General features: G+C 46.0%; 7 protein-coding genes across 7 annotated transcripts; 4 read left to right on the top strand and 3 right to left on the bottom strand.

The window, feature by feature from the left end:
- Positions 1–2,648: 2,648 nt before the first annotated feature.
- On the bottom strand, positions 2,649–3,972 carry N7479_008615 (uncharacterized protein; the record flags this gene model as incomplete). The annotated part of the gene is made up of 2 exons (XM_057256308.1): positions 2,649–3,562; positions 3,693–3,972. 2 exons carry the CDS (start codon positions 3,970–3,972, stop codon positions 2,649–2,651), a joined length of 1,194 nt encoding a protein of 397 aa, XP_057103766.1.
- A 581-nt stretch (positions 3,973–4,553) lies between these two features.
- Positions 4,554–8,667, bottom strand: N7479_008614 (uncharacterized protein; the record flags this gene model as incomplete). Its single annotated transcript, XM_057256307.1, has 9 exons — positions 4,554–4,643; positions 4,704–5,279; positions 5,339–6,017; positions 6,075–6,583; positions 6,640–6,742; positions 7,168–7,642; positions 7,698–7,783; positions 7,840–8,009; positions 8,062–8,667. 9 exons carry the CDS (start codon positions 8,665–8,667, stop codon positions 4,554–4,556), a joined length of 3,294 nt encoding a protein of 1,097 aa, XP_057103765.1.
- A 1,169-nt stretch (positions 8,668–9,836) lies between these two features.
- On the top strand, positions 9,837–12,130 carry sly1 (syntaxin-binding protein; the record flags this gene model as incomplete). The annotated part of the gene is made up of 4 exons (XM_057256306.1): positions 9,837–9,873; positions 9,934–10,159; positions 10,221–10,603; positions 10,659–12,130. The coding sequence occupies 4 exons, from the start codon at positions 9,837–9,839 to the stop codon at positions 12,128–12,130; spliced, it is 2,118 nt and encodes a 705-aa protein (XP_057103764.1).
- A 736-nt stretch (positions 12,131–12,866) lies between these two features.
- On the top strand, positions 12,867–13,289 carry N7479_008612 (uncharacterized protein; the record flags this gene model as incomplete). The annotated part of the gene is made up of 1 exon (XM_057256305.1): positions 12,867–13,289. One exon carries the CDS (start codon positions 12,867–12,869, stop codon positions 13,287–13,289), a length of 423 nt encoding a protein of 140 aa, XP_057103763.1.
- A 756-nt stretch (positions 13,290–14,045) lies between these two features.
- On the top strand, positions 14,046–16,335 carry N7479_008611 (uncharacterized protein; the record flags this gene model as incomplete). Its single annotated transcript, XM_057256304.1, has 6 exons — positions 14,046–14,309; positions 14,372–14,394; positions 14,451–14,938; positions 14,987–15,361; positions 15,412–15,631; positions 15,684–16,335. 6 exons carry the CDS (start codon positions 14,046–14,048, stop codon positions 16,333–16,335), a joined length of 2,022 nt encoding a protein of 673 aa, XP_057103762.1.
- A 2,102-nt stretch (positions 16,336–18,437) lies between these two features.
- Positions 18,438–19,416, top strand: N7479_008610 (aromatic alcohol reductase; the record flags this gene model as incomplete). Its single annotated transcript, XM_057256303.1, has 2 exons — positions 18,438–18,470; positions 18,535–19,416. The coding sequence occupies 2 exons, from the start codon at positions 18,438–18,440 to the stop codon at positions 19,414–19,416; spliced, it is 915 nt and encodes a 304-aa protein (XP_057103761.1).
- Positions 19,417–20,348: 932 nt separating this feature from the next.
- On the bottom strand, positions 20,349–21,738 carry N7479_008609 (uncharacterized protein; the record flags this gene model as incomplete). The annotated part of the gene is made up of 5 exons (XM_057256302.1): positions 20,349–20,740; positions 20,826–20,890; positions 20,949–21,358; positions 21,428–21,535; positions 21,586–21,738. 5 exons carry the CDS (start codon positions 21,736–21,738, stop codon positions 20,349–20,351), a joined length of 1,128 nt encoding a protein of 375 aa, XP_057103760.1.
- Between the last annotated feature and the right edge of the window lie 1,245 nt (positions 21,739–22,983).

Below are 22,983 nucleotides of genomic sequence, written 5' to 3'. Positions count from 1 at the left end.
ATACCGATTTGCGAGAATAGTATCTGTATAATTTGTCGGATTTTCAGTCGTATCAGCTGGTTTATATAGATAAATCCGGATATAATAAAAGGGTTGGGTTTAGGTGTATAGGCTAGTCACCACTTAGTGTGTCCCCTATATAAGTATCACAATTTCACCGCGACCAGCGATATCAGATACTGCCTGCATATTCCTAGGATAGAATCGTTTTATCGCGTATCTTCCGCGGGTCCACAGATAGACCTGGCAGTGACCCTCCGGGTGGTCCATGACCTTGGACCCTCCGAGGGTCCAGCGACCCGCCAAGACCTGGAGTTCTATATAAATATACATAAAACATGGTTTATAAGCATAATATTTCCTATTTAGGATAGTTTATGTATACATAATTTTCTTGGCGGGTCTAGGATCCTGACTTTAGACCCTCCTTAGCGCCTTGGCGGGTCCAAATGGAGGGTCACTGCCAGGTCTATCCACAGATACCACCGTGTTCGAGGACTTTATAGCGCAGCTTCTTCAGCACTGCGGAAGATAGCCCGAACCTAAATCCGTTCTGGTTATATACAACGCCTCGTTTTATTATTCAGAGCGGATAACGCAGATATATATAGATATAGGGGTAAAATTGGTCTATCTGCCACCCTACTCGCCGGACTTAAATCCGATTGAAGAGTTTTTTTCGCTGAGCTCAAAGCCTTTATTAAACGCAACTAGGGCTATTACGAAGTAGACCCCGATTAAGGCTTTAATACCTTTCTTAAATAGTGTATTGATATAGTCGGTGCAAAAGAAGAGAGTGCTAGAGGTCATTTTCGGTACGTAGGCTTGAAAATCGAAGAAGTCTCAGAAATTTACCAGGCACAGTACAGTTCAATTGAATGTAGACAAAATTCACACGCGCCTTTATATTATAATGACTATTCGTCATGGGGTCACTTATTAAACCAAGGGTTATCAAGAACTTGTTTCGCTGACGCTCTTGCAGACGGCTCAAAATACGATAATCTTCCAGCGATTCGTCCCAGCCTCACTATATCCTCTCGTGTGAAATCGGGACTCAGCGGGCTATCAAAGTATACTTCTTCCAGCCATTCCTACAAGTTAGGCCCGGTGCTTTCTGTGGCTATAACGTCCCCTGTGTTCATCGTATTCTATTTATATTACTATCTTTCAGGTAGTTTATCAGTTGCTATCTCTCGCATTTAGCCAACAAGGATTGCGGGCGTTATTAAGAATATATCGAAAGGTGGCTGGCCCACGAACAGTTCAAAGAGCTGCCAACCTATTAGCTTAGGTTTTTGTATATTACCCGAGTATAATTTCACCCACTATACAGCCTATACTCCACAAATCAACACGATAATCAATGTTATCTTGAAATATAACTTCCGGTGCCCGAAGAGATAGAGGTATATACAGTGTTTCAGGGGGGCAGTGTATAAGAATGACTCTCCGAAGTCGATTATTTTAATATCCTGAGCTAGATACCAAGAGTGATTCCCGTATAAGGCAGGTTTCACAATATATTCGGGCACGCCGGCTTCAAGGTATTTCCTATCGCGTTTTTGGATATAGCCAAATTCTGGTTTTCCTAGTATCTCAATAAACCTTTCTTCAGTCAAATTGTCTATATATAGTATAGCGAAGGCCAAATTGCGGGTATACAGATCTATAATAAGTGAGCACTGTCCAAAGTATTTCAAAGAAAGTGTTTACCTCCATAGCCAATCTTTCGTTGGCGCAAACTATCGAGTCCGATCAAACATTGCTTTGCAATAGTTTTAGCGAGCTTACCAGGAAGTCTCCTATCTGGAAAGTTTGCATCAATTATATCTAGAACGTTGGGGCCTAGAAGCTTATGAACTAGGTATTTATAAGATCCGTTTGGGCCCTTTAGATCGAAGTTATCGAGTATATACACCGTATATTTCGGACGAGGATGATAAGATACAAGCACTTTCAAGGTTTAGAGCTCTCGCGTATCCCTATTATATTCAGTTGCTGCAGTAGAAATTTTGACAGCAATATACGTCTGTTCCCTGTAAACAAGCAGCTTTTAAGTTAGCTAGAACTACCGCGAGTCACACCAGCTTGTATAACCTTTGATCTCTTACCGCCTAAACTGTCGAGTAGCCTCCCCACCCTAGTTTATATAACACCTTATACCTTCCAGCCTTCAAGTATTCCCCCAAAGTGACTGGATGGTAACCGCCTTGTCGATAGCGATAAAGTGGCTCGGCGTCAATAGTAGAAATATAGAGGTGTTGGTCTATCTAGACCCTATTTGGATAGGTAGACATTGTCCTGGAGGTAATGCGAAGCGGTGAGATACTCCTCAAGGGGATAGTACGGGTCAATATTATATACAGGATAGCCATTAGATAAAATCGCAGTTTTCCGTGCGCATTGTGTTGGGCATTGTAGTTAATCAGTCTAGATGATGTGATCGGATGTCCTACATGGACTAACAGGGGAAGAGCTAAAATTAGATTAGCGTGTCTCCACTTAGGGTCCGGGACGTAAAAAGTAAGAGTTTAGAGTTAAAACTGATTTCGAATTCTACTGTACCGTAGAATTTAAAATGGAAAATGCAACATAGTAAAATTCGGCCAAATTTTTTAATTGTTGACATTCAGCTACGACACACATCAAAGCAAGACTGTGGTCAAAGCAACCACGCCCTCAGGCACTTCAACCCTCTCCAAGATAGTCGGATCTTGTTTGAACTCATCACTCTCAACAAACTGCTTTAAAACAGAATACACACTCCGCTCGATAACAACCGCCGAAGGGTCTTCTATGTCCGTTGTGCTCATAACCTGGGCAAGGTAATGCAGGGTACACACCAAAGCATTCACATCCCGTATCCGACAAAGTAGAGCAGGCATATATGTCGGCTGGACCGCAGGCTCGCTCCTTCGGCCGTCTAGATTGAGGGCATTTGCTAGTGTCTCCCTGACCGGGTCCTCCAATGCACGCCATGCATCCTCATACAAGAGCGCCTTTTCCTGGGTAGTCATATTACCCATACAGAACAACCGCATCAACGCCTGATCTTCTGGATTCTGTTCCATTTGGAATTGCCGCACACCCTTGTCGCAGAGAAACTTTGCACGTCGAATCAATATCAGGTCATACCCACTGCGCACAGTCAGAGTGCCCGCAATGACACCATCGCATACATCATAGACATTGCGATAAGACTCAAAGATAGGCTGGACAAGTTTCTTCGCACCTGTCCAGTCCATGTGGCCTGCGGCACCGGCGATGTCAAGCAGTTGCTCCATGAAGCGGAGTCGGAAGCTACGGTCGTGGCCCTTCATGCGGGGTAGGCTAGACAGACAGGCCGGTGCGTTCTCTGCCTGTGCCAGTTGACCAAAGTTGAAGGTCGCATCAAGCTCAATCGCCCGGAGCACATCGTCCCTATCTTGGTCTGGAAGCTGATCCAGCGATGGAACTATGCCGGCCTTACAGGCCGCGAGGAGAATGGCGTCGTGGTTGAGAGTGGATATGTCCACACCAGTCTTTGCGCAGCAGTCGGACGCCAACTGCGGGTCTTTACCTAGATCATTGATGATTATTGAGGTGATTTATGTAAACAGTGCGTTCGCGTCTGTGATGAGCTGTGTGTAGAGTCCGTGGATCCAATCAAACGAGTTTCTCGTTAGGTGAGATGCGGATGCCCTGTGAACCGATGAAGGTCTCATATTGACCCGTATGAATCCAGCGGAGTGCTAGAAGCCCCACAAGGGTGCGGTTTGCTTCATCGGAGTTTTCGTTGTATAAAATGTAGGATGGAGATGGAGTACTAGGAGGGGTCCAGGGACTATCTCGGATAGAGTATGCCCGCCGCAGACGGTCAATCTCCCCCGGGAACTGCTTATACACAAGTTGAATCAGCTCCTCGTCCGAACGAGCGAAGAGAGAATCTGGAACAGCACAGACTTCTCGTATGGACTGAGATGAATCCATGCTTGTAGATGTTTCCTGGTAGTTCCGCTTTAAGCCGATGTCCCATTTATGAGAATAAGTCCCAGGGGACCTCTATCATTGGTCCAAAGTTTCCGTTACGATTACGATATGAAAGAGATGAAAGAGATCTTGGGCTGAAGATAATTCTTGGCTCTGAAAAAAAAATAAAGATATCCTTATTGTACATTTTTGTCGTCGCCCTCAATCCATGCGCCTTAATACCAGCTCCCAGATATGGGGACCCTTCGCTAAATGCATCCGCGAAGCGAGAAACAAGGTGAGACAAGTGGAAAGAAAAAGAAAACGCCTGAACCCGGGGGGCATGCAAAGGATTTTGAAAAATCAGAGGACAAATCAATATGTGCTGACCTCCCAGACCATGAAACGCAACCGTGCGATGAACGCCAACCAGAGAATTCTGGTTGTAAAATGCATATCCATGACCTAGTACAAGATAAAGAAGAAACCACGGCGGTAGTAATGCATAGATAGGAGAAATGAAGGTTGCACCAACGTAGTGAACAGTAGTACAAGGGTATCAGTCGAAAAGGAATCATGTGGCGATACATGTGGCGTATTATTTAGAGAGGATCGTGACGGAAAGTGCAGTTGTCGCCTTTGCGACACTTGCCCTCGGCCCAGAATCTGCAAGCGACTAGCCCCACCTTGTACTGTTTCAAAAGAGTGAGCCAATTGTTTATCAAAAAATGCCAAGTCTGAAGTGTACTTACGGGCTTGGCCTCGTTGGCGCCAACTCTAGTCCGTTTCGAGCGGCTCCACGATTCGGAGCTAGGGTGGTCGTCATAATAGCTGCCCTCGCGGCTTCGTTTGCGCTCTGGGTCTTCATAGTCATGGCCTTGCTGTTGGAATGGAAGAGCACCAGCTTGCTGATTTTGCCCGCCGAATTGTGCAAACATGGCGCCGAGGTTGGGTGCCATTGCTGATTGCGATTGCTGAGGCTGAGAGTATACAGGCGGTGCCTGCATTTGTTTCATAACATTCAAAATCGTGTTGAAGTCAAGGCCCTGAGGCTGGGAAGTAGGTACTGGTGGAGGTAGAGGAACCTGCGATTGAGGCTGTTGCTGACGGAACATGTTGATGGTTCTCTCGAGATCCGGCATGCCTCCAGGTTGAGTTGCCTGTGGCGGTAGGATTGGCTGTGCCTGTCCAGGCACACCCTGGATGATCTTGAGCAAATTGGAGATGTCAAATCCACTGTCCCCGGGAATAGACTGTTGCGGTTGTTGGGTTTGTTGGGGGGCTGCAGGCTTGGGATTCATATAGGAGTAGTAACGTTCCTGGCGAACCTGGCAGTGTTCTTTGTTAGTATCGAGTTCTATTGTGATCAGAAGTATAGCTAACATACCTTGACCATGTCGGGCAACTCTCCGAAAGGTAATACATCAGTAACAATCTCGTCGGGGTCAGGAGTCGGTGGCTCCTTGGGTGTATCAGGCATGTCAGTAGGAGAAGTATAGAAGACCATGAGCGTAGTAGATTCCCGGTGCTCCTGGGCCTCCCTCTCGGGACTTGTTGGCAGCTGGGGGCCACCACGTTTGATGAAACTGTCGTCTTTCGATTCCTTGAAATCGAAATCGATCACTGCCATGGTAAGTAAGAATTTGAGGTATGTTTGGAGGAATAACGTACTCGAAAGAGTGTAACCATCTTGAAATACGGTCTCACGAATACCACCAAGGTCCTCTTCTTCTAGTTCGTCCATATCTTTGTGAAGCTTAAGAACACTACCTTCGCCTTTAACGTCTCCCCGTGAACGCAGTGACCCATCTCCGGGGCCTAATTCTTCATCGGGATCGTGGGTGAATAGTCGAACTTCGGTAAGATCATCATCCGGCTTCCAGGTCACTCGAAGTTTACGGCGCTCTTCTTTACGCAGCCTCTTTGTGCGCTCAGCTTCAGTCTCTGGGGGCTGATCTTCAGCAGGTTTGGGGGTTGGTGCCTGCTTTGGTTTGTTTAAATCGGCCATAATGTCACCAAAGGAGAAAGCTGGTTTCGGGGCTGGTGTCTTTTCCTTCTCAGCAGCACTATTTGAAGGGTTAATACAGACAAATCTTGGAAACAATGTCTTTGTGGGTACATACGTTGGTTTTGCTGCTGCAGCGGCAGCAGCCCTATCCGCATTTGTAGTCCCGGGTCTCTTTGACGCCGAGCTTAAAGTGCCAAAGAGACTTGTTGGCTTGGGGGCCACAACATTGGCTTTAGGGCGCAGCACTGTGGCGGTTGGCTTGCTACTTTGTGCTCCCTTGGCTTGTCCGTTGCCTGTGGATGCAAGTTTATTCACATCCTTCAGGGTGTTGGCAACCGCCATTCGTTTTGCGCCAGGTTGCAGATTGCTATCCGCCTCGCGGGGTCGCTTGATTCCAGCGTCTCCCTTAGACTGGTCTGCTGAAAGGTTCCTTGGGTGTGACTCTTCTTTGGCAGGCTTTTCACTCTCCTTCTTACGCTTCGTAGAGGCCGCAGCATTATCCAGGATCTTCTGTGTGAGATCCTTAACCTGCTGGCCACCTTTTTTGAGGAACTTAGGTAGCAATTTGGAAAGATTGGTCTTCTGCATCATGTCTTCTGTCAAAGTTGAGAAACGCGAGAAGAGCTAATTCCATGTAAGTCAATTTATTTGACACAAAAAAGGAAAAAAGTCAAACTTACCGAAAGCAAATTAATAGTCAGAGTCCCAGCAAAGTCTGCTGCCTGGAAACGGTCGACCAAGAATGAATATAGAGCTGCCACGACCATAGGATGCTCTCCCAGCCTACATGAAATTAACAATCAGTCATTTGAGCTCTTATATGCCAATGTTTCAAGGTTGTTTTTTTTTTTGCCACACAAAACTGCAAGTTTGAGCCAATTTCTAGATAGGAGTGTTTCCCCTCAATGAAGTTCACAGATAGCTTCCTAATGGCATATCTGAGGCTCAACATGATTGGGATCCTTTTGCTCCATCTGGTATTCTTATATACGTCCACGTAGAGTGCAGGACACGCATATATAATCAAGCCGTGCCACCGGTGAATAAAGCGATGGCCCTTTATTCTAGCCCGTGACAGTGCTGTCATATCTAATGCTTCCAGGAAATATTTATGGGTTTTCTCAAATAACTTCAGGATTTGTATGACCATCACAGCCAGATGGAAGGGAGGGGAGGTATAGGGGTTGGGAGGGGAGATGGATACATACTTCTCAACAATATTAGGATGACCCATTTCCAGTGTTGTCGTCGCAATTTTATCCATAGTGCGACGTTGCGAAATGACCTTTTCCTTGAACTTTGTTGCTTTCTTGTTGTCGTCTTGGTTTTCAGCTAGTTTCATCGCCTGGACTTGTTCCTTCCACGCATCTCTCAATGATTTGACGACATCTTTGTAGGCTACCAATGCATTCTTGACTTTCTCAGGGCCAGGCCATTTGTTCCTTGGTGACCACACGGCTTGGAGGGTGTCATATTCTGCTGCAGCCTCGGGGTCAGTCGGACGGATCGGAGGGATGGGAGATGGTTCGTCGGGTGCTTCAATCTCAAGATCGGATTCATCCGAACTTTCACTTTCCGAGTTAGATACATTTATCATTTGACCATGCGTAGAAGTCTTTTTTGTTTGCTGATTGTTATGAGCTGCTTTCTTAGCAGTGATTACAACTTGCGGTGCTGGTAATGCTAGGAAAGTCAGTATTAATCGCAATACAATGGATTTCAATTTGTCTGTGCATACCTCCAGGCGGAAGCACCGGGGTGCCAGTTGGTGTCATTTGCGACTGGACTGAAAGATCATGCTGGTAGTAATTGAATAGCCTGGCCCTTCAGAAAATCAGTCATTACATTTTGAACAAACACAAGCCAAAGTCATAACTTACTGTTCACCTCCTTGTCGTTGGAAGTCCGCAGGGATTCCTTGAAGAAAGTTGCTTGCCAACGAAGATTGCTGTTGATTGAATGCCTGCGGAGTGGAATTTAAAAATTGAGGATTAATGGTGACATTTGGGTCTGAATCAGAGTAGTCGTTGGTCAAATCAATTGTGTTTTGCTGTCTAGAGTTAGAGCCATGTTCACCATGAGGGAGTTTACGGTTGCCTTACCAGCATTTCTGAGGAATAGCCTTGAGGTAATGGGTATGGAGAAATTGACGACTGGGGTTGTTGTTGTGGTCGGTGCTGTATTCTATGTTGCGTAGGTGCTTCAGGGAAAGTGTCTGGCACTGAGATGTGCGGGTGTTGTGGGTGGAAATAATTTTGCTGGTAAGCAAATGACGGAAATGTCGAGGATTCAGAGGCACTCAGGGGACGAGAGTCAAAAGACAACTGTCCTTGCGGGAAATGGGGAGTTTGTGGGTGTATTTGATACTGGGGCGAAGCTCCATATCCTCGTTGTGGTGGCTGCTGCAGAGGATTTGTTTGCTGCCAAGGCTGGTGTACTGACGAGTAGATGCCATGGTTTGGCTCCGGTCGTGGGGCTAGCTCTCTCTGTTGCTGTTGAAATACAGGATGATCCCATCCGATGCCAAGAGGTGTTGGTTGCGGTGCAGAATCATGCTGCTGTTGAGGTTGGTGTTGGGGTTGAGATGATTGATGAAGCTGCTGCTCGGGATCGGGGTAGGCAGGATCTAGCGTGTTCCAGTAATCAGAAGGTAGCGAGGAATTCCCATGGGATAGCCCCTGCATAGGGCTTTGAGTTGATTGCTCCATGGTGAGCCTCAGTCGAAGCTTCTCTAAACAGTACTATGAAGCCTCACGTAATCACGTGCACGCACCTGCCTGAACAAGCGCGGAGTTTATTTTGGTTCTCACCGCCTTCTGTTTTGAGAGAAGGAAGTGGGTCAGAGCTTCGGCGGGATAAATATTTTTTCCGATGAGGACGTGAGATGATTGGTTGGTTGTCTCACGACACGGCAGAACAGGGGCCTGTAGAGCTGCTGGTCTGAAGGACTGATAAGGATTAGACAATTCACGTGTTTGATACGCCTAGAATGGACTGCAAAGAGCTGCAGTATGAGTACTGTCGTACCTTAGGAGAAAGAAAACAAGAGACTGCTTTTGGCTTTGACTCAGGATTAAAGTGGTGTGTGCCTCAGGCATCAACTCTGTTCCCCAGTACTGCGAGTGACGGCGTCTGCCTTTGGCCTTGCAGCTTAATGACGAAGGCTCCGCAGTTGCGAATACAACGTAGAAGTATTAAGATGGCCCAGATTTTCAACTCCAGTGCCTCTCTCCTTGTGTCCTTGACTTTGTATATCCTTCACTCTCTCTCTCTTCTTGGGCTGTTCCTGTTGTCCTTGTAGGGCTCTTCTCCTTTCTCGTTCTTAAGTTTTGTCCCAAAAGAAAGTCTTTGCGGAATCAAAGTAAGGAAAAAGCTCTCATACGAAGGGCCACTCTAGCGTCACAGCCATTCGCTTTACGAAAAAAAAAAGGGGAATTGGGGGAAGGTGTTGAGGGATGGTTAGAGTAGATGTGACTTGGGTTGAAGAAGAGAGTAAAAGGGACAGAAGCTGCTGGCAAGGCGGTTAACCGATGATACGATGGCATACCATAATTGACTGTACTTGTTGTATTGAAGGTCTTCCATTGGCCTACTGCCATGTAAATTACAGCCCCTGTGTTACATGGCAGAATTTAACCCATGTGATCCTCAGTGTTTACAGTGTTTGCATATTTATGTCAGCGCGCAGCTCAGCGGGATCCATGCCAGGTGGAGCGATAGCAAGATCCCCGGTGTCAACAGTGCAAGGTACATCTCATCACCATTCTAAGTGTTGCGCGCAAATTTCGACTATCTTCCTACGCAGCTCCATATGTTGCCAAGCTTCGGTTGAAACCGAGCATCTATTCAATCTCACACAGCGCTGCCAGCTATTGCCATGGCGCAACCCATGTCCCTCCGGGACCGACAGGTCGGTAAGTGACGCAAACTGGATTCTTGTAATGAATTGAGCTTTACTGATTCCTAGCCTCTAGCATCAATTCAAAAGCTATTGAACTTGAATCATGATCACCAACCTGTGGAAGACAACACTATCGATCAGTCCGGGTCCGGTGGTCTTATCTCGCACTCCACTCCGATCTTGAATGAAGATGGTGACCCAATTTGGAAAGTCTTGGTGTTCGATAAAATGGGCCGGGATGTCATCAGCAGTGTTCTGAGAGTAAATGACCTCCGGGCATGGGGCATAACTATTCATCTGTACGGTCGCCGCCTTCTCTCCTTGAATTAACCCCCATCGCTAACGAAGAGTCTCTCCTAGAAACCTCCATTCGCAAAGATACCCTATCCCAGACGTCCCGGTTGTATATCTCGTGGAACCAACCCCCGATAATATCCAAGCGATCACTCACGACCTTTCCCATGGGCTCTACTCCCCAGCCTACGTGAATTTCCTATCCTCCGTCCCGCGGCCACTTCTCGAGGATTTCGCTTCTCAAATAGCTACTTCTGGCGCGTCTGAGCATATTGCGCAGGTCTTCGATCAATATCTCAACTTTGTTGTGGCAGAGCCGGACCTCTTCAGTCTAGCGCTTGGAAATGATGCATACTACAAAATCAACAGCCCAAAGACAACTGATGAAGAGCTAGATGGGATTGTTGACAAAGTGGTTAGCGGCTTGTTCAGTGTGAGCGTGACAATGGGTAAGCATTATATCCTATCTCGGATCATCGAACGAAGATTTGACTGGCTGGACAGGTACTATTCCTATCATACGGTGCCCCAAGGGTGGTGCGGCGGAATTGATCGCGACAAAACTGGATCGGAAACTGCGAGACCACATCCTCAATTCCAAAGACAACCTCTTCTCAGGCAACCCGAATGCTTTGCCGGGAGTACCATCGGCACGACCGGTACTGATCATCATGGACCGAAACGTTGACCTGGTCCCAATGCTCTCCCACTCGTGGACATATCAATCCCTGGTCCAGGATGTCCTTGAAATGCGTTTGAATCGAATCACTTTGGATGCAGGTGCAGGCAATGCGGACTCAGCTAAGGGATCTAAAAAATCGTATGATTTAAATAGTACCGACTTCTTCTGGCAGCGCAACGCCGGAGCTCCATTCCCTCAAGTGGCTGAGGATATCGATGCTGAGCTTACCCGATACAAGGATGATGCGAATGAGATTACGAAGAAAACGGGGGCCTCTTCAATTGAAGATCTCCAGAATGATACTAGTGCCTCCGCGCAACATCTCAAAGCCGCTATTACACTTCTCCCTGAGTTACGGGAACGCAAGGCAGTTCTTGATATGCATATGAACATTGCCACCGCATTGCTCAAGGGTATCAAGGATCGGCAGCTGGATAACTTCTTCGAGTTAGAAGAAACCATCACCAAACAATCAAAGTCACAGATCCTAGAACTAATCAAGGATCCTACTAAAGGAAATGAACCATTGGACAAGCTGCGCTTGTTCGTGATCTGGTTCCTCAGCACCGAAACTGAACTCAGCCGCTCGGAAATGACTCAATTCGAAGAGGCCCTGACTCAAGCCGGCGTGCCCGATATTTCCTCTCTTGCCTATGTCCGGCAAGTACGCGAGATCACCCGTATGACCATGATGACAACGGCCGCTCCAGAACAGCAATCCTCCGATCTATTCCGGGGGTTCTCCTCACTTTCCAATCGTCTAACGGATCGCATTACCTCGGGCGCTTTAGGTGCCAACTTCGACTCGCTCATTTCAGGAGTAAAGAATTTCCTACCAGCGAACAAGGATCTTACTGTGACCAAGATCACCGAGTCGATCATGGACCCAGCTGCGGCTTCGAGCTCTGCTATTGCAAAGACCGAAAACTACCTCTACTTTGACCCGAGGAGCGCAAACGCACGTGGCGCTATGCCTCCGGCATCTGCATCACGGAACCCGCAGATGCCTGGTGGAATTGGTAGTGCAGGCCCTGGCACTGGTGCCAGTTTCGGACAGCGTCGTCAAGCTTTCAGCGAGGCTATTGTCTTCACGGTTGGTGGCGGAAGCATGGATGAGTACGGCAACTTGCAGGAATGGGTTCGCCGAACAAATGGCCAAGCAGGCGCCGAGGGCGCATCCGCTCAGCGTGCGGCACCTGGACCCCGCCGAAGAGTTGTCTATGGAAGCACAGACCTAATGAACGCCACTGAATTCCTGTCGGATTCATTGGTGCCTCTCGGTCGGGATAGCTAAATGTAATTGTGGCTACGTGGTTGACATCAACATAGAGCCAACCTGAGGGTTGTAAAACATAGTATAATTGAAGCGCTCTGATGTGTTTATGGTGTCCTAATGGCTGTTCTTTCTGAGATTAATCAAGCATATTGACTACATATGTACCTAGGTAGTGTCTCTGCTCTTTGTTCTGGCATTAAACATCAATCTCACCAATAATTATGCCTATTTGAGGCACAATCTCGGGGATTTATTGAACTATGCCTAATTAAGGTCTCACGGTCTCGATCAACTCCACAACTATTCTAGTACGAACCAAACCGAACTCCCTCGAGTTGAGTTGCTTTCATGGCATTGTTCTGGAAATCTACAGAAACCTCAGGTATTTGGCACTTGTGGAGGTTCAATGTGATCATCGAATTCTATGGTCAATATCTATACTTCTATACCCCCATAGAAGTATAACCAACATCATTGCGCCTTCAGGGGCAACAGTCTGGAACCGAAGCCCCAACAAATGCAATCAATCAGAACTATTTCCAAAGATGTGTGATCCCATTCACCCGCATTGCCTCACTTGGCGAATTCTCCATGGTGGCCCAAGTGATGTCAGGGCAGTATCATCGTCCTGAGATCCAACGCCACGACAACAATATAAGAATAAACTAACCTGCTGCATTTTACTGACCAAAAAAAAACAAACAAACAAAGAATACATAAAGAACAATAACCTTCTCTTGAACACATCGTCAAGATGACCAACTACGGAGACGCCTGGTCCACGACCTACGACACCTACGACACCACAGGATCAGCCTACAACCCTGCGGGCTCAACCTATGATACCTTAGGTTCAACTTATAGCCCCTCGGGCTACAGCACCTACGGTGCAACGGACTATGGTGCAGTGGGCTACGGTTCAAACGCAGCTGCTACAACTTACGATACCGATACCGGCCGCGGTACCACAACATACGACCCCCAGACCGGTGCTTATGACCAACATCTTGATTACAGCACCCCCACCGGTCGACGACACCACCGCGAGCGAGTCAACTCGAGTGGCACCTATCGGCACCGTGACGTTGATAGGTTTGATGACGGATCCACCCGTGTTCACAAAGAATACGACAATCCAAACACTGGTACCAGCTACCACCGTGACTATGAGCGATAAAGGCGCTCAGAATTTGGAGAAGTCGCGTTGGGTTTGAACCCAGGCTTCAATGTTGTATATAAACTGGGATGAGACCACGAATATTTATGAATCACTGAAACGCAAAATCAGTTGAAAAAGTTGAAAAAAAAAGTTGAAAAATCGTTGGGAAAAAGAAAAAAAAATGTCTAATTTGTTGTCTGTTTTAGCGACTAGTATATAGGCTGTGCTTTTGTTTTAGCTCGGCGAATCTGGTTTCATTGTTGGCGAAGGTATGGCTTCGATTCAAACCAGACAGAATGCAAATGAAACAAATTGGGCAAATCTCTCGACTTTTCTTGTATGTTGTATGATGTGCTATCGAGGTATATACTACGGAGTAGCAGATGAGCGGCAACACTAGATAAGCTTATGTACTCTGTTGCTTTGGCCATGAGTGTTGAAAAGGGAGATATATATTGATAGGTCGATTTCACATAAGGATTACATAATACCTATTTAACTATCTGATTCCTATTCAGTTAACTAGTTACGTAGTTAGTTATAATGTAAATAACTAGATGAAATCAATAAAAATAGAAATATTTCCAAATATCAAATCATTGAAAGAACTCTTGGCAAAGATGCCTCAGGCGCCTGGAGCCACATGCAAGGCTGACTCCACCGCATCATTACTGGCACTTCCCTCCGATCAAATCCAAGGACACTTTATTCTGTACAGCCAACAAATGTTGTGCTGAAACAGCTTCTATTTCAGCTTCTCATGCCCCCGTGATCATGTCGCGGAGGACGCTGGGTGGAGGTCGTGTTCTGGGCAACCCGAGCGCTCTCACATCAGCTCCGTCCCCGCAGCCGAAGCCACGGGTGCTCTCGCCGACCGCTAGCAGCGTTTCACTTAATTCACAGACCGCATCACAGGTCTCGACTGAAACTCAGGATCTCACTTCACGCATCTCAATAGAGAATGGTGATACTTCGATATCTGCGGCTCCGGCTGCTCCGGGGGCAAAGCTCTCCTGTCCGATCTGCAGTGAGGAGATGGTATGCTTGTTCCCATTCCCTGTTTGTTTCTTGAAGGTCAAGACGATACTGACAGTTTCTAGATGACTTTGCTACAGCTGAATAGGTATCCATTGTTCCCCCTTGCAACCGCCTTAACGTATGATTAACGATTAGTCGCAGGCATCTCGACGACATCCATCAGAACCTGGAAGATATCCGGCAAGATGAAGTCAAAGACTGGTTCAAAATCCAAATGGAAAAGGCGAGAAAGTTTCAGCCTCTGGCAGTCCTAAACCAGAAGTTGAAAGGCCTAGATGTGTTCGAATCAAACGAGAACCAGGGCGCGCCTCCCCCCAGCCGCCCACTAGCACCCCATGCAGGCATCCCTGAACCTCCGAGACTACTAAACCCCGAAGATCTCATCACAAAAGACCACTGGCAACCAAGTTGTATATATGACGAGTGCCTAGAACCGTCATGTGGGAAACGATTGAATGCCACCAACGGCTGCGTGAACTGTCGGAGTTGCGGAAAACTGTTTTGCGAAGAACACACGATGTACCAAATGAAGCTCTCGCGGGCGGCGCATCATGAACCGGTGCGAGGAATATGGGCTCGAGTATGCGAAACCTGCTACAAGTCAAGAGAGGGGTACAATGACCATAATGGTGAGAACATCGACTTTCCAGCAGTGAACCAAACTAAACAAGTAATAGGAACCGTGAGAGACCGAATGGATGCATTCAAGTCAATAAGAAAACAGACTGTCGATAAGGAATTTTTGGAGATCTCCCGACTCGAGAAACGACTGACCCGCCTCACTCAGTTGTTGGCTAGTTTGCCACCAGATCAAATACACCCCAGTGCAACCAAAATTTGGTCTCTTGCATGGCAGAATGATCAACGTAAAGAAATAGAGCAAACGATTGTCAGCTGGCAGGATGATGCCAGTGTTTCGCGATGTCCGTTTTGTCAACAGGACTTTTCGGGATATACATTTCGCAGGCACCACTGCAGAACTTGCGGACGAGTTGTATGCGGAGATCCTAGTACCGAGTGCTCTAATGAGGTTGGCCTAAGCATTGCTCCTGGTGAGTTCCGAAATGACCTTCCCTCGTGACTTGAATCTAATCTCTAACAGTCTCGGCAACCACCTCTGAGAAAACCAATGGCGATAACCTTGTCAACATTGATGTGAGGCTGTGCAAGGAATGCAAAGCGACGCTGTTTGATCGACGTGACTTTAAAGCAGACATGACGCGAAAGCCACCGGAGATCAGGGCCTATGAAAACTTGACTCAGTTTGAGAGGGGCATCCGCCTTCATCTACCTAGATTCCAAAAACTGTTGACAGCTTTACAGTATGTTTCTTGTTTCCGGTGTTCTACTTCGTCACTAACAGCCTTGTACCAGGGATCCGAGGCGACCTCCATCATCGGCCCAGATCGCAGATGCATCTAAAGTGCGCAAGCGACTGATTGATTCTTTTGCACAGTATGATGTTGCAGCTCGACGTATCCGTGACATGCCGACCAAGTCCCCCACACAACAAAAGCTGCAGAAGGCTATATATCAGCAAGCCAGCAACTTCCTTCACCTCCATATGCTACCTTTGAAATCCCTCCCCAAAATTCTCAAGCATGCAACCCCCGCGTCAGAGAGAATACCCAACCGAATTCCTAGCCGGACAAACTCCCCGAGTAATACGGTCAATGGCTCCACGGCAGGTCTCCAGCCACCGGAGTCTGCTCTTGCATCCATCAAGTACAACAGCGTTGCCGCTAGCGGTAGCAACACGAGTCTAGACAGTGACACCAGCAGTGCCGTCTCAGCTCTGGAAGCAGAAGAGAAGTCTCTTCGAGACCGGTTGATTGTGCTAGAAGAACAGAAGTTCTTTGTGTCCGAGATGATCGCCGATGCCAACCGGCGGCGCAAATTCGATGAAGTAAGTAGCCTAGCGATGAACGTTGAGGACCTGAGCCATGAGATCGATCGAGTCAGTGGCTTGCTCGCGGGTCTCGATTTTGAGGGTGTTTACACGGGAAATTCGCAGCCAAGTTCTTGACTTGAACTTTAATTGTTGGGATTGGAATATTTGTTTTCGTTTACACGCGCTACCTGCACATATTCTTGCACCTTTTGGCTGCCCACCCGTCTACTCTCGCCTCCACCTTTTTGAATCTTGATGTTACGGCTGGCGTTCAAGCACTTTTGCTTTACGATGATATGTGCATAGCACCGGGCGTTGGTTCTTTCTAGGATATATACAATCGATGGCTTTGCTATATATATACATATATTGCCTATTCTTTCGTATTTTAGATGGCTTTGAACTTGCTTATGTATTTCCACTATAGAGATCGTATATATGTGTCAGAGAATGCCACTTAACTCAGAGGCTTACATATAGGAGTCCTGGATAACTATTCCTCCCACTTCTGGTAAGCACAAATACACAAAACGATAATGCAGCAAACAGTTCCCACAAAGTATAACCCATGCACAAACACCCACAGACACCTACACACAAAACCAAATCTTTTGTGTTGAACAGTTTTCGCGAAGTGTCGAAGACCCATAGTGAAGACCAAAGAAGAGGAATCAATATAAATGGTGCCGAACTAGGACACGAACTAAGATGATGGAGAGGGGAAGATGGAAGAGGTAAGCAAAGGAATTATGCACGTATAAGCGAGGAGGGATCAATTTTGACAGAGATGACTACCTATTTAGTATGACTACCATGAAGCCATCTATATAGTAGCTCTAGCTATAGGGACAAAGAAACAAAGAACATAAAGGGGGAAAGTGAATCAGGGGTCTGACAAATTGAGATGAATCTGTCAATGTGTTTTCAGGAGTGTTTCCAATGAAACAGAGAGTATTGTTCTTTTCAAACTTGGTGGAAGGTGAGGTTATTCCTAACTATACTTACCCTCTTATTATATAACGTACTTCACCACCGAGTGGTCCACACCCCCGAGTGGTCCATCGCAGAACACATAGTAAATACAACATATTCAACATTTATATCTCAAGAACCATGTTTGTATTTTGGCTCTTTGTTTGTCGATGGTCATTGATAAGACTTATTAGTATTCTATATCAATTTTAAAGAAAGTGGAAAGTTATGTACCTATCATTTCAAAATTTACCGATAATTACGTTGCAAAAAGCTCAAAATATATACCTCAATCAACAAGTTATATAGATTCCTAAAACTCCGTAAAGAGACAATATATTACTTCAAAAGCGTAAAGCTATAAGTAAATTGCTATATAGACTACTGTTGTTGAGATATGATGTTGTAATTTATCGCATTTACTATGTGTTTTGTGGTGGACCACTCGGTGGTGAAATACGTTATATCTACGAAATGGTAGCTCAAGCTATTGTTCAAACTGATATTATTTCCATTCCTGCATACATACAATACAGCCTTGGTCAAGGACCAAGGCTATTAGGACCTCTGAGATTATTGATGTCATAAAGTAACTATCCAAGTCAATTCATTCAATGCGCTAATTTCGTAAATATATAGCAAAACGAAAACAAAAAAAGCAAAAAAAGAAATCTCAGGTTTGGTTTTTAGGAATAGCCGAACGCGGGGGTCGAACCCGCAGCCTTAAGATTAAGAGTCTTACGCTCTACCGATTGAGCTAGCCCGGCCGGGCTGTTGTAAGGAGCAGCCATATAATGCTTCATGAAGGAAAGCTGGAAATTTCAGTGATTTTGTCAGAGATAGACTTGCATGGTGGCGCTTCTTGGCGCATCCTGCAGCCCCGTTGAAAAGAATACATATCTGGGGTTCTACCACGGAGTATATTACTACTTCATATATAAATATTTTATGTACTTATGTACGATATTTCAGGCCATCATGATTTGTAAACATAGTATTACTTACACTGATAGGTCCACTGGTAGCCACTGGTGATGACAAAAGATCTATGAAGATTGGAAATCGTTGTCCACTTCTAGGGCTGGGTGCGCATTCGCCTTGGAATTCATCATCACTCTAGGAATTCCGGAAGGTTGGAGATACATAAATTCAGCGAATTATTATATTCTTACCTACATGCCTCACCTCTACCTTCATCTTTAAGTCGAACTCTGCGACTTTGTGGCCTTAAATCACTTTATTTCTCATACTGTAGCCCTTTTATCATGGTCCAACTACTAAACATTGCTCTTTGCGGGGTTAGTCCACAGTTTCGCAACCTTGGAAATTACCTGCTATTCTTGACTAAATTTTTTTAAACAGGCCTCCGGAAATCTTGACCAGAAAGTCCTACAGGAACTTATCGAGTCAAACAAATTCAATATCACAGTTCTTGTACGATCGAACAACCACCCCGACATCCCGGCATCGGTTGCCACAGCGCTTGTCAATTACCAGTCAATTGACAGCCTGACATCTGCCTTGAAAGGAAAAAATGCTGTTGTCTCTACCCTGGGGACCTTTGCTATTAGCTCGCAAAAGCTTTTGATAGAGGCAGCTGTAGCTGCTGGTGTCCAGCGGTTCATTCCTTCCGAATTCGGGTCGGATACGCTTAACGAAGAGGTCAGGTCATTGCCAGTCTACAAGGATAAGCTTGATGCCCAGAAAGTTCTGGCTGATAAGGCTGCGGATGGTGCCATTACCTATACCCTTATTTTGAACAACGCATATCTTGACTGGGGCCTTGACGTCGGCTTCCTGCTTGACATCCGCAAACTATCTATCGAGTTGCGAGACGGCGGTGATCAACTGTTCAGCACAACCAAATTGTCAGCCGTGGGAAAGGCGGTTGTCGGAGTGCTAACTCACCCGAATGAAACAGCCAATCGGGCAGTTTACATCCACGACATCGCGATCTCGCAAAAGAAGTTGTTGAAGCTTGCCCAAGCCCAAACCCCAGGTGAAGAGTGGGAAGTGACAGAAGCTGATACAGCCGAGCTAGTCAAGCAGTCAGACGAAACTCTCAGAACAAACCCCTCTGACCCATTCCTCTGGTACGGTTACATTAAACGTGCGATTTGGGGACAGGGGCTGGGTGGGCACTTTCAACAAGTCGACAACTCGCTTTTGGGTATTCCAGAAATCACCGAAGCTGAAGTTTCTGAGCTTCTCCAGAACTTGCTCAAGCCTGGATATAAGATTTGAACCGAGAAGATATTGTTGTGGCATCACATACTTGATGCTTAACTTTTCAGGCTTTGTATAACTATTTAGCTAGCTTTCTGCTTATTTATAGAGAATCAACCCTTCTTCTTTCTTCTCTTATTTCATCAGAGAGAAATATATATATCTATATTGAAACCTCAGTTATTGCTTTCTGCTTGCTATTCCAAGCGCCCGTGAGTAGCTAGACTTGAGAATGGAAGTCTATAGCTAAAAGAGTTGAATAAAGTAGTCTTTTAATTCCCCCGCTTACTCTATCCGTTTATTTATCTGAGCCCTGCCGATGTCCACCAACGCGGTAAACCTGATCAATAATCGCCTTTGAACCCCACAGGTCTATTGGACTTAGTGCTAGATCGGCCCTTGGCTGTTGTTTGGTGGGTTAGCTATCAATGACCCTGATAACCATAAAGGTCCAAGGTTATTCTGGAATTAGAGACTGTGCTGCACCTCGATACATCTAAATGAAGGACAGGACACATACGTATATACCAAGAAGGTTGTGATTACTGCTACCAATGACATCTGTGAGATAAGGGAAATACTGGGCCAAGAGGATAGATACAATAGGCTAAACAAAGTCATTGAGCCTAGCCAGCTGGCAAATTAGAATAGAGCAGTAATACGATAATAAGACAGGGGGTGGGAATTTTACTATAAACAATATAATGTAAGTCGGCCTTTCATCGGCTTTTATACTACTTAATGCATGGCGTAATGACCCCCGATTCCCCTGGGCCGGTGTGCTAATGAGGAGAGAAACCCGGGGGGTCCGGGCGCAATGTAAAAACACCCATTGTGGCATTGTACTTTGTACAAAGGAAACGTGGAGTACGGAGTACTAGACAAAGACCAAAGACAATTAAGGTTTAAATATATTATAGCCCATCTAACACTACGGAATACCCGGCCACTTACGATGCCTGGTCCTCCGAAAGATAAAATGTTTTTTGGACATTCACCCCTTGAAAGAATGTGCCGCCGTTTGTCGGATTCAAATCTTCTTGGCTACTCGTCCGGCTAGTTTCGGAGCCATTTGAGGTGTGAATCGTCGTAATCACCGCGGGTTGGTCTTCTCGGTCTAGGTCTGGGCGCCAATATTGTGGACCCGATGTGCTGGAGTGCACTCCATTCACGCTTGAGAGGGGTATGCTGCCGCCGGTGCGTTTATTTTTGCTCCTGCTGCCGCCCATCGAGCTGGGGTCCCGGAACCAACGGAATAAGGGCCGGAGAGTTACCAGACTGCCTGCGGCAATTCCGAGGCTGGCTTCCACGTTGGACCAGATTGAGATGTTGGCAGTTGCGTCTATTAGGGTTGAATGGTGTTAGTTGTTGCTTTTTTTTAACTATTTTACATTAAGTGCATATCATTAAGAAGGATAGAAACTCACATAGGAAGTCCTCGTCCTTGTAGTCGTGCAAGAAGGGAATGCGAATGATGACTGCTGCGCTTGCACTATATCCGAATAGGTCAGTACTAAGTCCGATTCTAGGGTATCAAAGAGCAGACATACATGCATCCCATTCCCAGAATGCCTGCCAACGCAACCTTGGTCCTCAGGTTCATCTGTAAGTTCCACACTAGGGCAATAGGCAAAAGACCCAAGGTCAGATCACAGAGTGTAGCCGTGATACTGTAGACATAGGCTATAGCAATGATATGATCCAGGTCCATGCAGGTGCCAGAGATATCGGATTTAGGGTCCATTATAACGCGAACTCGTTGCCAGAAGAACTCAACCGGTTGGCATTGCAGTGTCAACATGAACCAGAAGACAAGCCCAATGATACAAGTGACACCAATGACAGTCCATAATATGAGTTTATGGAGCTTGGAAACCGTCAAGCGGAGGAGGGCGAATGCAATGGAGAGCTTGGCCAGCGCGCAAGTCCAGACATAGCTAGTTTGACCAAGCCACCACCACTTTGGACATTTTTTAGCATGTGATTCTCATCTCGTAAGTGGAGATTGAAAGTTGAGGGTCAAACATACAAACATTGCGGTCTCCATCGTACCCCTCTCGATGAGTGTATCAAGTTTTTGTCCGATTCCATACAAAGCGCCAGTGATACCGCATACAGCGAACAAGATGTTCAATAACTGCAAATCGATCAGTCCTAGGTTCATTTGCGCATGAAACTTATACATACCATTGCGCATATCATAAAGGCATCATCCCAGCCAAAGGCCTTGACAAGTCGCAGCCGAACGAAGCATCGTAGACACACGGCAATAAATGAGATTCCAAGAAAGACGGTAGTAACGATGAAGATTGACTGGCTGCGACCTTCGAGGGGCAACATATTGACCCGAAGAATGAATATATGGTTACCAATTCATGACCCATATAGTTTCTTTCCCCCCGCCAAATATACAGGGATGTTCGAAGGAGCAACAAGAATAAAAAAATATATTAGAGAGAGAAAAATGTCAGAGAAAACGGTCTACGGTACATCAAGCATTACAATCACGAGCAGTGGCGAGAACAGGCCAAGAGGGGCCAATGTGTTCTCCGTGTTTTGGCGTTTTGCGTAAAGAATTAAGAAAAAATGCATAGAAAATACTTAACCCAAAAGAGACATCAAAAGCCTCTAATGATCCCGAGGCTGGAACCTTGGAATATGCACGCTTGTTAAAATGAGGTTAGACATCTCCGTTGACATTGGAAGGTTTCACGTGGGGAAAGTCAAAAAGAAAAATTAAAAAAAATTAAACCAAATTCAATTCAAACTTTCTAATGTTCCAAGGTTCGTCCAATGCAGAGACGGAACGAATCTTGGAAGAGAAATCTCCATGTGGAAGCCACAGGCCAGAACACGAAATGAGTTTTGAGTTTCAGATACCGCTCAAGCCTCTTACTAGGATGTACTTTGTAAAACACACGCACAAGCCTCTTTTCTCCAGGTCCAAGACGATCTGATTACACCAATCAAGTCTAATCAGTGGAATCGCTTGGAAAAAAAAGTTCAAGCCCGTGTGGTACTATGATGTTAACACCGGGACTATTCTATAACAGGGAGCAGTTACGGACAATCCGCTTTAAAGTTTCCAACCTTGGAGTATTATTTCCATCATCTTCAGGAGTACTCCCCCTCTATCCCAACCTATTCTAATCCCAGTTCAGCGGATCAATTCTCAGCTATGACTATTACAGGTGATCCCTGTCTAAGGTGGTGTGCATTACCACAGAAAATACTTGCAATACTTGGCGATATGGCACGTGCCTCCTAGATCTCCAGTTTTATTTCGATATCGAGATCTAATTTGATATGCATGTCGTTTCGAGGCTCTTAAGGGGGTTGTTTTATCTATATAACATACAGAGTAGATGGTGTGAGATGAAGCATTCGGTTAGCGGGGACCTCCACGAACGAGATGCGATCTGCATATTGTGGGTTGTCGGAAATTACATACATAAATCCGTGAGACTCCCCACCACAGGTAACCCGGCAATCCTGCCGTCCCTACGCAGTTCCATGGTATTTTCTGACTTATGTGTCAACAAAATAGCCCTAAAAAAATACTATAACCCACAGTATGATCAATGA

This window comes from Penicillium vulpinum (assembly GCF_028829585.1).
Source record: "Penicillium vulpinum strain IBT 29486 chromosome Unknown utg000004l_segment0_segment0, whole genome shotgun sequence".
Classification (NCBI taxonomy): domain Eukaryota; kingdom Fungi; phylum Ascomycota; class Eurotiomycetes; order Eurotiales; family Aspergillaceae; genus Penicillium; species Penicillium vulpinum.
This window is presented reverse-complemented; position numbering and strand designations above follow the sequence as displayed.